The sequence below is a fragment of the Calidris pugnax genome, unplaced genomic scaffold, assembly GCF_001431845.1.
Source record: "Calidris pugnax isolate Ruff unplaced genomic scaffold, ASM143184v1 scaffold32, whole genome shotgun sequence".
Classification (NCBI taxonomy): Eukaryota; Metazoa; Chordata; class Aves; order Charadriiformes; family Scolopacidae; genus Calidris; species Calidris pugnax.
This window is the reverse complement of record NW_015090783.1, coordinates 1250061-1264879: the sequence shown is the minus strand read 5'-3', so window position 1 is coordinate 1264879 and position 14819 is coordinate 1250061. Positions and strand designations below refer to the sequence as shown.

Here is a 14819-nt window from a genome sequence, read left to right as displayed (position 1 = left end):
AGGCCGTCCCGGTCTCCTCGGGCGGTGCGTGGCGGCGGCGTGGAGCGGCTCCCGGTAAGTCTGGCGGCGGCTCTGCGGAGCGGTTGGCACCGGGAGGGGCACCGTGGAGCGCCGGGCTCCGAGAGTGTATCCGGATGGGCTCTCCCCGGTGCGGGGGCGGCGCGGATCCCCGCCGGCTTCCGAGCCCTCCCCGGGGGCGAGCGGCCGGGACGGCGTTCCCGTCCTCGCCCGGCAGCACCGGGGCTCGGTGGGCGCTAAGAAACAAGGGCGAGGGGGAAACGCCGAGACCCGTCCCCGCGGGTCCCCTCCCCGGGGCTGGGTGGTGCGTTCTTGTCCCCGCACGACCGCGGGTGTGGGAGCTCTGTGAGCGCCGGTGGAAGGTGTCGGTGGTGGGCAGCTCTCATTCATCAACGGCTTGTCTTCCTCTGACCGCACAGGGCCTGGGTTCCGCGCCGGAGGCTGCCATGTACCCCAGGATTAAAAACCTGGCGCTTTACGCCTTCTCAGTCACGCTGCTGGCGTGGGTTTTTTACATGAGGAAAGAGGCAAAGTTGGCAGCGTCGTCCGCGGAGCAGAAAGTGGATGTAGCGAGTCACAAACTGAAATCTCTGGTTCCGGACAATGTTGAGCCCAGCAAGTGTTTGCCAAACTTGACCCTTGCCAATTCTTCTCTCACCCTCCCGGAGCTTCACCGCGTCTTCTTAACATACAAGCACTGCCGGAACTTCTCGGTCCTGCTGAAGCCTTCCAGGTGTAGCAAAGAGACGTTCCTCTTGCTGGCGATCAAGTCTTCCCCGATCAACATAGACCGGCGGGTGGCAATCAGGAACACCTGGGGGAAGGAGGTCTCCATTGGTGGCAAGCACATCAGGCTGGTATTCCTTTTAGGGCGCTCAGAGGCCAAAATCCAGGTGCAGTCCCTGCACCAGCTGCTGGCTTATGAGAGCCAGGAGTTTGGTGACATCTTGCAGTGGGATTTTGTTGACAACTTCTTCAACTTGACTCTCAAGGAGCTGCATTTCCTCCGCTGGTTCGTGGAGGACTGCCTGCACGCCAGGTTTGTGCTGAAGGGTGACGATGATGTCTTTGTCAACACTTACAACATCGTTGAGTTCCTCCAAGAACTGGACCCTGCACAGGATCTCTTTGTTGGGGATGTGATCACCAACGCCCGGCCCATCAGGAACACCAAGGTCAAATACTTTATTCCAGAGTCCATGTACAAAGCCTCCTTCTATCCTCTCTATGCAGGTGGAGGGGGTTATGTGATGTCTAGAGAGACAGTGCGCCGCCTCCAGAGCACCGCAGAGGACATGGAGCTCTTCCCAATAGATGATGTCTTTGTGGGAATGTGTCTGGCACAGATGGCAGTGACCCCAAAGAACCACGCTGGCTTTAAGACTTTTGGGATCCAGAGACCTTTCAATCCTTTTGATCCATGCTTGTACAAAGAGCTGATGGTTGTGCACAAATTAAACCCAACCGAGATGTGGATCATGTGGACGCTGGTAAAGGATGACAGCATTAGGTGTGCAGTGTCAGTAACACACAACTTCAGCAGGGGTTGGAAAAGAAGCTACAGATAAGCACAGCGGGATTGTGACTGGTGACAAATCCAGGGTACTTAAACTAAAAATCAGGTTGTGGTAGAAACGTGTCCTCTACTAACGGACTGTACTTGAGCCACAGGGGGCTGTTTTGCAGCAAGTCTTTTTCTATCGGTGGGTCACCGAAGCGATTGAATTGTCACGGGGTGTGGATGGGGCTGGTGGCTCCGTGAGACCTGGCACAGGGGACTTGGCTTGGTTCCTCCCAGCTGGACTGGAGCCAGAGGAAGTCACGGCTGCCACAGGGACGTGAGTGAGGTGCCACCTCCTATGGAGGCTCCGAAACACCAAGGCTGGTGTCTGACTGCTGGCCAAACTGATGACTGATGTGTGCCAGAACACTTGAAATTACTTGAAAAGGTGGAAGAAAGGCCAGTGAGTGCTGCTGGGTCCACTGCAGTGCAACTCTGCTGTCCCTGTCCACAGGTCCTACTGGGCAGGAGGAGAAAGGGAGGGAAGAGGAGTGGGGGGAAAAAAAAAAAATCCTCAAAAATGTATTGCTGTAACAAGGGGACTGGGCTCTGACTGAAGCCCTTTGGATTTGACAGAAGTTTATTACAGGTTTACTTGCACTGGCAGCTTTTGCACAAACACTTTTTGATTGGGTTTGAGAGGAGCAATAAGTCTGGAATAATCACGGTGGTAGATGAAGTGGTGGTAGCTTTTCATGTTGCTGCACTGGCAGCTTTTGCACAAACACTTTTTGATTGGGTTTGAGAGGAGCAATAAGTCTGGAATAATCACGGTGGTAGATGAAGTGGTGGTAGCTCTTCACATTGTGTGGGAGGTGTTTGGGTTTTGTTGTTGTTGTAGTGTTGGGTATAAATAAAATACAGTTGTGAAAAGGGTTTCACAGCGGTGTTCTTGGGTCTCCTGAAAGCGAAGAGAACCAAAAGCCGGAGAAGGCTGAGAGCTGGTGCTGGGTGTTTGCATTGAGTCATTGATATTAAAGAGGATAAGGTTTTGTGGAAATGGAAACTTGCCACTTCCTTTGCTGTGAGCAGCTGCCTTTTTCTGTCCCTGTCCAGACAAGATGCAGTGATACAGAAGTGACTAATCAATGAGTGCACTGGAGTCGCTAATTTGAAGAAATACCAAATATGAAACTAAGCTTGGGTGATACTTTAATGAAGTTTATCAGCTTCAGGGTGCCTCGCTGCTCGCCCAGGAGCTGCTGTGCTGTGTGTGAGCAGGAAGCAGCCTGGAAGGAGGCAGAGGGTAGAGAGGAAGTGTGTGATTACAGAAATCAGAGCAATTAGTGTCATTGCTGTCTCTGGCTTTGTAAACAAGGCTGAGTAGCAGCAGCAAGACCTAGTTTGTGGGCGCTGCTGCTTGTTGCAGAGAAGAGGCTGGGCAGAGCGGGCGCCGTGGTACCCTGTGAACTGCTGTGGCAGCATTTTTCTGATCCACTAGATGATTCCAAATGCAAACTCAGTAACATAACGTAGAGCAGGATGTCATGTCTGTTGTGGGCTTGGGTCTATGGGCTAAGCCCTGATTGGCATCTCCCATATGGCACTTCCTCATAAAGGTGTGGGACTATTTCTGCCCCGCTTTGGGGACAATATGGAGCCACTTGTGCTCCTCACTCCCATTTTGACTTGACTCAACCGACAAGTTGTCACGTCTGAAGGTTGGATGTGTGTGGGTACAGCCTGTGTCTTGGGGAGAGCAGGGCGTTCGGTGAAACAAGAAGTGTGGGGCAACAAGGGGGCTGGGGGCAGGCTCTGCAGGGGGAGGAAAGGGCTGCTTTGCAGTCTCCTGTCTTAGGCCGTATCTCTGCCACGACAGGATCCGAGTGGAGTTACTGTGGCATCCTGAAAGGAGCACAATCTGGATGTGCATTTGGGTCAGTGGTCTGGCAGATGTTCTTAAACCCCTGTGTCTTGGTTTAGGCTGGGCTGGCCACTAAACAAACGACCCAACGTGGACTATAAACATCAGACATCACCTGCGAGGAGCAGACACTGTCTGAAAGAACATGCCATTAATTTCAGACAGTACCATTACTTAGAAGAGACTTAACTTTTGAGAAGTAAAATCACTGAAAAGACACCTGGTTCTGTTCTGTCTCAGACCAGGACACTGCAGTGTGTAACAAAACAGAGCAGTTGTGGTTAGAGCCTGACCTGAAGCTGCATTTGGCTCTTGAGGGCGTGGTTGTGTCACCGCTGCAAATAATCCTCTCGTGATAGGGGTTTTTTCCCAGTGCTCCAGCTTGAAGCTGTGTTTGGGACCACCTTGGCACAGCAGGCACTGCCATCTTCCTGTGAGCTTGAATTCCAGGCTCTGCCATCCTCCTTGGACACAGCAGCACCCGTGAGGAGCAGGAGGAAGGACAGGTGGTTTGTTAATTCCTTTACTGTTGAATCTATAAATGTACCTGGTGTGCAGCTGAGTTAGCATTTGCAAAAGGCAAGCAAAATGAGATGCAGATAGAAAGGCTTATGCTACAGCTGGAAAAATTCCTCATGAAGCCCAACTCAATTGAGTAACAGCAACCTCGAGGCAGATGTAGTGCATCATATGCTAATCTGTGGTGAAAAACCTATGATCAATACGTGTTTTCTTAAAAAAAAACTGATGAATGGGGATTAACTGACTCAAATCAGTACTGCTCAAGTTCTAGTGGATGCTGTTCTACAAAGCAATCTCATCTTCAGATCGTCTATACAGTTAATATCGCAAATTTCACATTAAGCTGTTAAGTTAGGAAGTGAACACAGTGAAAGACACCTGTGGTTTTGCACCCTGCAGGGAAACATCAAGCTTGCAAAAAAGAGAGAATTATTTTCCTGAAAACTTGTGCTGAAAAGCATTCAAATATGTAAAACTCACGTTTGCTCACTGCTTTGTAAAGAAGTACAGAGCAGTTGCCACAACTTTGTTTATAACCACAGTATCTTGAAAATCAAATCTCCCTTTGCTTCCTGGGGAAGGCAGATGTATTTATTGCAAGTGGTGACTCTTGGGTGAAAGAGGTTGCTTTACTGAACTGCAAAACTTCACTAAGAAGAGCCTGGGTAACTCCTTAGGAAGTTTTCAGCTCTACAGCAAGTGTTTCCCCTGATTGCAATTAAGTGTAATTTGACACAGCTGTCACTCAGCTCAATTACAAACTTTCAAATTCAAAAAGAAAACAGCATTTAATCTCTTATCCAAAGGGGCAACACGATGCTTTTGCACAGTTTAATAAAGGTATCTCCTAACAGACATAATTTACTTCACACGTTAAAAATAATGACTTTTAAATACACTTCTTTGGCTGATACTGGGTGAGCTTCTAAGTTAAGAGCGCTCTCACAAACATATCAAACGAGTGGTAGGACCCTCCCAGCAGAGAGACAACTAACAACGAGCTATCCTTGATAGCAATTTTCACATTTGCATAGTTCAACACTTAAATAATTGAATCCATAAGTATTACAAACGTGGTAATTTACAAACAAGATCAAGGCCTTTCGGATACTTGGAATTGACTTGATTTGTAATGCAATCCTGTTTGGGGAAAAAATGGAATCATAGGCTAATTTCAGCAGTTTACCACTACCCCACACTTGAAAGTTTGGGACCCTTCCATTTCCAATTGACTGTCACATATTCTGTGGTGACACTTAAGTTCTTTTCAGTCCTCCCGAAGGTAAGGGTCATCAGCTGCCTCTGTGCTTCCTAAAATACCCTGTGGCAATGAGGATTCCTCTCCTTGAGCTTTTATGAGCTCTTCTGTCTGAGCTTCAGCTAACTTGGTCTCTGCTTTCTGGGACAGCTGTCGCACTTCTTGCACCTGTGATTTCACCAGCTGAATGTGGCTGCGGGCTGTCACCGAGGCTTGGTCTGCACCTGAAAAGTAATCATTTAAACACACTAGGTTAGAGGGACACTCGACAAGCCTTCAATTAAGGAAGTGACTGTCTATAATTATCACCTGCTTTGCTTAGTGTTTTGATGGCTCTTGGGCTATATTAATGCTAAACACATTTACTGTTCGCTTACCTTAAGCAACAATACGCCTGCTTCGAGATTTTTTATTTGTCCCCTTGAATTCTTCCCACCCAAGTGGGTTATAGCACGTGTCTGATCAGAGGGATCAGCCTGTGCTGGTGGGTTTCAGAACTAAGCCCAGCCCAGTCACTGTGTGCCAGGAGCTTTCAGTCCCTGTCCTCTCCTGGCACCTACCAGCAGCAGGAATGTCTGTGGTGCTGTGGAATCCCTTCTCCTCCCACATTCCTAGAGATTCTGCGTCTTTTTCAGGCACATATAGAGTGTGTCTCTCTATATTCATCACTTTCCTCCTCTTCTCTACTCCAGTAACTTTGCCAGCTTACCATCAGTGAGCCCATAACTCAATCTCAGAGCTATCAAGTCTCTACATTTTTTATGAAAGTGTGTATACTGGGAGGAAAGACCAAAATTAGTATCTTTCCTGAGTGCAAGGCAAATATTCTCATTCTTTAACAAAAGTGAATCCAGCTAGAAAGGCCTGCTGGACTCCCTGGGTGGACTTATTTGTGTAGCTCCCAGAACTGGAGGTTGTAGAGAGATGGGTGTTGGTCTTTTCTCCAAAGTAAGAAGTGATAGAACCAGCCCTGTCCTCTCCTGGCACCTACCAGCAGCAGGAATGTCTGTGGTGCTGTGGAATCCCTTCTCCTCCCACATTCCTAGAGATTCTGCGTCTTTTTCAGGCACATATAGAGTGTGTCTCTCTATATTCATCACTTTCCTCCTCTTCTCTACTCCAGTAACTTTGCCAGCTTACCATCAGTGAGCCCATAACTCAATCTCAGAGCTATCAAGTCTCTACATTTTTTATGAAAGTGTGTATACTGGGAGGAAAGACCAAAATTAGTATCTTTCCTGAGTGCAAGGCAAATATTCTCATTCTTTAACAAAAGTGAATCCAGCTAGAAAGGCCTGCTGGACTCCCTGGGTGGACTTATTTGTGTAGCTCCCAGAACTGGAGGTTGTAGAGAGATGGGTGTTGGTCTTTTCTCCAAAGTAAGAAGTGATAGAACCAGAATGACCTTATGTTGCACCAGGGGAGGTTTAGATTGGATATTAGGAAAAATTGCTTCATCAAAAGGGTTATCAAGCATTGGAACGTGCTGCCCAGGGAAGCGGTGGAGTCACCATCCCTGGAGGTATTTAAAAGATGTGTAGATGTGGCATTGAGGGATGTGGTCTAGTGATGGACTTGGCAGTGCTGGGTGGTATTTAAAAGATGTGTAGATGTGGCACTGAGGGACGTGGTCTAGTGATGGACTTGGCAGTGCCAGGTTAACAGCTGGACTTGATCTTAAAGGTCTTTCCAACCTAAATGATTCTATGAACACAGCATTTAAAAATGACTAGACACTTCCCTCAAACTTTTTTTAGTTTGATCTTGATCTAAACCACATGTGAAGTTTCCAGGCCTAGTTCTCACAACAGTTCTAGACCACTAGCCAATAACAGAATATAAGTTCTTAGCACCTCTAAAAACCAGGCACCAGTGGTAAACTGAATGTATATTCTGTCTCTCTCTCAACTCTATTCTTGTTCAATAAATACTGCCTAAATGCTCAGGGAAGGAAATTCTCAGTATTTCTGCTTACCTGATTGATATGCAGCTTCTGCTGCCATCTCTGAAAGACGTAACGCTGTCATCCAGCTGGATTCCAGCCTTAGGTATTCCTGCTGTTTTGTTGTCATCTAGGAGTAAAACAAAGTATTACTTCACTAGATGTGACAGTATCTGAATGCTCTTCCAAACAGTGCCTTTGTGAAAAGGTGAGGAAGTGAGATAAGAGCTTTCTGAGCAGAGTTTTAAGAGGCAGACTGCTGACTAAAGGGAGACAAGTGCTTACATCAACTCTGGCTCCAATCACCACCTGCCAGACTGCATCCACCTCTTCCGAGTTCATTTTCCCAAGAAGATTGGCGTATTGCTTGTAGAGAGACACCAGTGTATAAACTGCCTGCAAAGGAATCATTTCACACAATTACGTGACAATCTGTACATCTCTGACGTTGTCTCAGTGTTAACTGGTGTTAATTAGCAAAACTGCTGAATGGTTCCAAAGCTGCTTTGTTCTCCAGTTCACTGCAATTTTGGAGGCACTGACAGCATCTGCTGTCTGCCTGCAGCAGTGCTGTGCACAGCATCTCTTCATAGACTTGCCGTACTAATAAGGAAGTAAACTGGAATGCAATTACTCAAATTGGCAGTTATTTATAAAATTAAAACTGTGTCTTGTTTCAGACTTAAATATTGCTCCATTCTTCTGATGAAACTCAAGTTTGTGGCCTTAGAAATGGGCACAGGTCAAATTGGCAGTTATTTATAAAATTAAAACCGTGTCTTGTTTCAGACTTAAATATGGCTCACTCCATTCTTCTGATTAAACTCGTTTGTGGCCTTAGAAATGGGCACAGAAGGTAAATAAAATCCCTAAGAATACAAGGTAGTGTATCCTACTTACTCAGTACGCAGGTATCCAATAACTGTTACAACTTTCTTTAGCCCCAGTTCTGAAACATGGGTCATTTCAGCTGAAGTTCAAGCTCAAAGCAACAGTCTCACAAAGCTAAAAACAACTTGGTGTAGTAGAGCAGTGAGGCCTACCCCACTGCTTCCTTCAACCCCCACACCTCCTTTATTAAAATCCATAAAAAAAACAAAGTCCATTTGAATGTGGTTTAACAGGGCTAGTTAGCACCAAATATTTATTATCTCCAGTATTGACTTGCCAGCAGAGTGTGTAGTCTCTCAGCTTACCTTTGTGTACTCTGTCAATGCTTCAATCAATGCATATGTTGTTTGAGAGAGGAGCGTAGAAGTACTGTCTGTTACCAAGGAAACTGCTCTTTTAATCAGGGCATCGTTACTGAGAGAAACCGAGTTCTGCTTCTGAAAGACAAGACATTTGCATGATCTTTCCACTGACTTTGTTCTTAGTGAGGAAAAGCACCCTGGTTAGGGGTGGACAGCCTAATTCTAACTCCTGTTTTGCCATTGTAAAAAAGGGCAACTGTATTTCCAAGGTGTTAATGAAGGCAGCTGTTGTCTTTCTTATCTCTCTTCCTTAACAACTACACGGCTTAACCACCTGTGATCCCCAGGGAGGAGTACAGTTCTGAGGGTAAGTACTAGTTTGTCAAATGCTAAGCAAGCGTGTTTGAATATTAAACTCTTTCTAACGAGGGGGTGCTGTCTGTGCCTCACTCCCCACACCTTACCTCCACGACTGGGACTGCACACAAGGCCACTCCCAGCCCCACGCCCACCATTTGGTGCCATCGTCCGTTGCCGCCCGAGAGGCAGCGTCTCCTCAGGTGGGCCAGAACAGGGAAGCTTTGTCTGGAAATGCAAGGAACAAAGTTCAGCGCAAGGAATAACCAGCATCAATGGATACCAAAGAGGAAAAGAACACCTAGAAGCTGTCGCAGGTGACCCAGTCTCTACCAAGCTTCTGTACTGCAGCTGCGTAACAGTGTAAGTTTGGTTTAAATTCTGTTATATTAATTAAGTGCAAGGAGACAAGCACGGTAATTAGTGTATTATTAATCCTCTGGGAGAGGAAATGTATCTTATCTGGTACCAACACACTGCTAATATTCAATAATATTGAAAAAGAAATTTAAAAAGCATGCTTAGAAGCGGTATATGGTACATGCAGGTGAGCAGTATGAGAGGTAATAGTTTGCTGCAATCCAGTGACACTTAGGGCCTCTGGTTGTGTTATTTTCATCCAACGCTGTCTGAGTGTCTGTGGGGTCAAGCCCCTGTCACTGTGATACTCCAGCACAAACACAGAAGCACTCAGCCATGAGAATTCATTTGTTGTACAGCATTTTTTCTGAAAATAACTGCTCAGTTTTCTGCTTCTTTTATGCTATGTACGCTAATGCCACAGACACCAGTAGCTAGCGCTGTGTGGGTAGTGCAGCTCCTGCTGCCTGTGCTCCTCCAGCCCTGCTCTGGCAGCTGGAGGCAGGAGAGGGGCCTCACGGCCACTCCTGTGGCACAGGCCGCCGCACACGCCGCGATGATACCGGGCAAACCAAGCGGTCACGGCGGGCAGCGGCAGGAAGCCCAGCCCAGGGGCTGAGTTCCGCCCAGGCAAACCGCCGACTGAGCTCCGCTGAAACGCCCCCGCCCCGCCGCGGTACCTGAGGAGGGAGCAGCAGCCCCGGAGCCACCGGCTGCCCGCAGCCATCTTGGGCCTGGCCGCTGGCGGGTGGGTGAGGGCGGGAGCGGCGCGAGCCTGAGGCGGCGGTGGAGGGGCCATTGTCCGTCCCCTCACGACGCGGGGTGAGGCCGCCCCGGAGTGCCCCAGCGACGGCTCGGCCCTCCAGGTAACGGCGCTGGTCTGGGGACACGCCATCCCCGGCCTTTGAAGCAGAAATGGCGTTAGGAGCGTTCAGCTCCGGCCGCGCTTGGCCCATTCCCCGGTGTTACCCTGCTCACAGACAGCCCGGCTCGGTAGAAAACAGCCCTCAGCTGGGGGCCAGGTCACCAGAAGTGTTGGCTGAGATCTCCCTGACTGGCTGCCACAGGCTCGGCTCCGTTCCCCCTCCCGGGTTCACTTCACCTTTGTTTTTCAAGAATATATGATGCTTCTTTGGTTCAGTAGTTCCAAACTACTGATAATCCCCAGCTTCTCCAGCAACAGTTTCCTGTGTGGTTCTACCTGAAGGGCCTTGATCAGTTAAATCTATTCTTTTTGTATATACTGGGAATTCTCATCTCTTCTCTGTGAGACTCAAGGGGCACAAGCTGGAACATGGGAAGTTCCATTCAAATATGAGGAGGAACTTTATGGTGAGAAGAGCCCTGGAACAGGCTGCCCAGGGAGGGTGTGGAGTCCCCTTCTCTGGAGATTTTCAAGCCCTGCCTGGATGCAGTCCTGAGTGATGTGCTCTGGGCAGCCCTGCTTTAGCAGGGGAGTTGGACTGGATGATCTCTAGAGGTCCCTTCCAACTCTGGCAATTCCGTGATTCCATGATACTCAGCACAGTTTAGTTTTAGCCAGGCAGTGCTGGATCTCAGGCACATCTTTCAGCTAACTCCGTGTGTAAAGAATTTGTTGAAAAGCCTTGCACACTTGAGAGCTCCAAATAATAGGCCTGTAGGTAATGTGTTGGTGTCCCCACCCCGTGAAATTTGTCTTATAAAACTGTAGGAAGAGGGAAACCTTGTGCTGATTTGAAATGTCTTCCCAGGACTTCTAAAAAAAAATTAAAATATTACAAGTAATTTCTGTATTTCTGCCTTCACACCCTTAATGAGGCAGAGTTAGACAAGGCAGGACTTGTTTACTTGAGATGTCAGTCATCTTTGAATGGTGCTGCATCCCTCCCATCCTGCTGTAAGAGACTGCCGTGCTCTCCAGGCGGGGAGGGAATCTCAGGAGAAAACTACCGGGAGGCTTTTAAATATTTTGGGGAACGGGGGCAAATGTCTAGGAAACACAAAGGATCTGCAGGACACACAAAAAGATCAGTAAAATGCCTACATGTAGATACTTGGTTTGTTTTTTTTTTAACCTTTATTATTTTTACATAAGAAAATAAGATTATGATGAGGCAGTAACGAAACCAAACGCTTGCAGAGTCGGGGCAGGAGGAAGGGACCGAGCAGCACGGAGGAGTCCGGCGCCTCTGCCCAGCCTGTGGCTGCAGGAGCAGAAGAAGTGCTCTCATTTAAGCACCAAGAAGTAGGTGGTCCAGCCGGCCAGCAGCAGCGCCCCGACCAGCACGGTGTAACTGAAGAGCACAAAAGCCAGCAGCTCCTTCAGCACCTTGAGGAAGTGGATGGTGAAGGACTCCGGCATGGTTCTCCCCGGCACGGTGGCAGGTAGGGTCTCTGGGGCTGGCTGCTGCTGTCCTCCTCCCCGGGCTGCAAGCAAAGGGACAGGGTGAGTCTTTCCGAGCAAGGAGACTGCAGAGCCCACGGGGTGGCTCTGTTTTGGGGAGAAGTGGCTCAGTTCAGGAGGGTTAATGGCCACCTGTCCTTCTAAAAATGTTGTTAGCGTCAGGTTGGACTTCTGTGTGCTTGTTCAGGGTCCTGTACAGGGGTGCCGAGCTGTGCAGTGTTGAAAAAGAGTTCGAGCTGTGATCAAAGTCTCCAAATCAGGACTGGTAATTAAGCAAAATTGGAGACTGCTGTGTAGGTAATGGCCAGAGGCCCTGACAGGGTCCAGCCGGCTCCTGGTACCTTTCCCCCTGTGTCAGTGGCTGTGCATCCAGGAAGCTTCATGTTCAGAGCGGTCGCTGATGGTGCATTACCAACAGTGTGTTCCGATCAAAGTGGTCAATTCCTCCAAGCAAGCCACCATTAATATTTAATGATATAATTGCATCTAATGGAGATACTGGCACAAACTGAGCCTTTTGTTTAAGAATGATGAAAACTGGGGCTTAAATATAAGTTTGCACAGGCAAATATTTATATCTGATGTTAAAAATAACCTTTAAATGGGAAATACGGGATAAGATGCTTTCGAATTCATCTTCCAGCTGTATTTTAAAGTCATACTTGCACATCACTTTAAAAGTGATTGTTCATTTGTTAGTTTAATATAAAATCTGAACTCTCTCACAAAAGTTGTTGGCTCCTTAGTCTTAAAGCTGTGTAGCCCCATCTAAAAAATTCTACCATCTTTAAAATTTACGTGCTTTTTAAATTTGAGCATAACTGTGTCTGATCAAAAATACCCACACTCTTGGTCAACCATGTAAAAGGAATTTAAAACTTAAGATAAAGCTAACCTGAAAGGATTATTTCTCTTCTACGAGTGTAAAGCTCTGCCAAAGTAAACTGAATTCCCATCCTACCATTTAGAATATTTTTGAAGAGCTCTTGTGATAAAAAGTTCACTTTTTGGTCTTTGAGTTCAGTCATTTCACTCTAAGCTCAGGCATGTATATGCATTATAGGAGCTATTGCATTTCAAAACCAGCCATGGTTTCCCAGTTGTTCAAAGCATTGAAGTTTTCTATCTATAAGCTTTACGGGATTTCTGATTATCTAAAAAGACATCGGTAAAGAAATAAACTACTTACCCAGGCAGATGGTGGGCTCTACTTCGTAAAGTTCCTATTTCTCTCACTAGTTTTGTTCTGCAGTTGTTCCTTGAATTTCTGGCTTCTAGACGGTTTGTGCTGTAGTTTGATCCCCTTCTGATCAGCTCGTCCGGGAGCCAGGAGTGATGAGGTTGTGTTTGCAGCCCACACGAGGACTAATGCACTAGGTGTGGTCAGGACCAATTATTATATGACATAGCGCCTTTGCGCTCTGTGCAGCACGGAGCATGCCGAAGAGCTCCCCTTCCCCAGAGTGTTGTCAGCAGTATTTTGTGAGTTTAAGCGCCATGGCTTAGTGTTACCAGGTCAAACCCTGCATTTGTTTAAATGTGGGGGGGTTTTCCTCTGACAACGCATTGTATGTTGTTGTATTTTTTATTCTGCGCTTATCTATCTGGGAGGCTGTTTTTCCTCTTGCTCCATTCCCTAAGAGCCCTGTGCTTCTGTTGTGGGCCAGCTGGGGAGGAGGATACTCACCCGCAGCTGGGGATCGTCCCAGAGCAGCAGCTCGTTACAGGATGGAGCTGTGTGGCCTGATTTGGGCTCTTTTATCAAAAGGGGGTGAGCGCTGAAGACAGTGTAATCATTGCACTGTCACTGGTCACTGCTCTAGCTTCACCCTTGCACACCCAAGAAGTCATCCCTACCTTTTAGAGAGCGACAGCTACAACTCCTTTGCAGCAAGGGGTTAGGGGAAGGAGGGAGGTAAGCTACATATTTATTTTTAGCAAAACTGCTTTCTGATAATGTTATATGAAAAGTGAGAGTCTTTTGGGGTGGAGGTGGGGGAATGTTTTCTTTTTTTTCCGCTTGTAAACCAGCCAAATGCAGGCAACAGAGAGAAGGAAGACTATGTACTGCAAATCAAATCTCTTACCTACAAAGATATTATGATGTAGAAAATGGCCCCTTAATTTAATTAGGCTCTCTTGTTATCAAATTATTACCGGCATGGTCAGCAAGGCCTTAGACAGAAGCAGAACATAATCAAGCTGCTCAGGAAGCCTGTTAAGTAGTAATTGCTCCCCCAGAGAATCGATCAACATCAGGATGGCTTTTTTGTTGTTGTTGTTCTTGAATAGTTCCAGGAAGAGGCTTTGTCTACTTTGAATGTCCACAAGACTCTGGTGCTTGGTGGTGGTGCAGGCTACAGTCTGCAAAAAAATAGGCAGCAGTGCTGTTGATAAATTAGAATTTGCCAAGTGTCCAGCATAAACTATTTTCAACATAAGTTTTGCCTCTGGTATTATGAACAAACACATTTGCTGCTCCAAGTGGTTACTCTGGTCTGAGGTTAAGCTGCTCTATTGGCGATTTGCATGGTTTCCTTTATTCACTTGTGGTGCAGCTTTCACATGTCATGACCTTAGGTCACAAACTAGCCTGATCAGTGCTATTCATTTCCTTGTAATTAGTTCAATTTTTAAGATATTAAAAAAAAAAAATAAAATTAAAAAATGTGGATATTGTCATAGTACGAAGACCCTCAAGGCCAAGCCAAGGACACCCTGTAAGGCTTGCACTGTATCACATTTTATTGTTTTTTTCTGCATAGTAACATCTAATTTTTGATCCAAAGCTACTTCAATTTTCTTTTTAAATACTGTGAAATTACCTTCTTTACAGTGGAACTGGGGAAATAATGCAGAGCAAAGCAATCCATGTTCCTTGCATCATTGTCGAAGTTGCAGCATGACCTGGTTGTTGTTTTAAGACTTTAAGACTTAAGTGATCAAAAATGTATTTTTCTTTAGACGTCAAGAAATCCCCTAACTATTTCTGATGTGTTAAGTGGCAGAACAGAATGTAATTAGTGCAGAAGCTTAAAGAAAAAACATCCAGATCTTAGAAAAATAGTTTCAACTTAATTAATTCAGTTATCCTGGGGCAGGGGGAGAAGGACACAGCCACCACAGTGCAGGGGTTTATTTTATTTATTTTATTCCAGAGAGAGAGAGAGAGTGAGCCAACACTTTCAAAAAAAAAACCACAACCAAATACATTTTTATTTTATTCTAATAAGCCAACTGGAGTTAAAGAGACAGAGCAGATCTCTTAAGGGGCTGATTTGGCAAAACTCCATTTTACAAACCAAAACAACAGACAGAAACCCACAGTTCTAACTGTAACAACTTGGAAAAAAAAAAA

The 14819-nt window shown here is 46.6% G+C and overlaps 2 protein-coding genes across 3 annotated transcripts in view; one reads left to right on the top strand and one right to left on the bottom strand.

Moving 5' to 3' along the window:
- B3GNT4 (UDP-GlcNAc:betaGal beta-1,3-N-acetylglucosaminyltransferase 4) overlaps positions 1 to 2275 on the top strand; it is a 3183-nt gene extending 908 nt beyond the window's left edge. Inside the window, exons 1-2 of one of the 2 annotated variants that reach the window (XM_014960924.1) lie at positions 22 to 54; positions 438 to 2275. In XM_014960924.1, coding sequence (XP_014816410.1) covers positions 465 to 1586 — 1122 coding nt within the window. In that variant the 5' untranslated portion in view covers positions 22 to 54; positions 438 to 464 and the 3' untranslated portion in view covers positions 1587 to 2275. Of the gene's footprint in view, positions 1 to 21; positions 55 to 437 lie in introns of those variants that run through there. The other variant, XM_014960912.1, reaches the window with a different exon arrangement.
- A 2452-nt stretch (positions 2276 to 4727) lies between these two features.
- Positions 4728 to 9813, bottom strand: DIABLO (diablo, IAP-binding mitochondrial protein). The gene is made up of 6 exons (XM_014961335.1): positions 9756 to 9813; positions 8823 to 8943; positions 8362 to 8493; positions 7451 to 7561; positions 7199 to 7295; positions 4728 to 5447 (listed from the first exon to the last, which is right to left on the bottom strand). Exons 1-6 carry the CDS (start codon positions 9800 to 9802, stop codon positions 5233 to 5235), a joined length of 723 nt encoding a protein of 240 aa, XP_014816821.1. The 5' UTR covers positions 9803 to 9813; the 3' UTR covers positions 4728 to 5232.
- Between the last annotated feature and the right edge of the window lie 5006 nt (positions 9814 to 14819).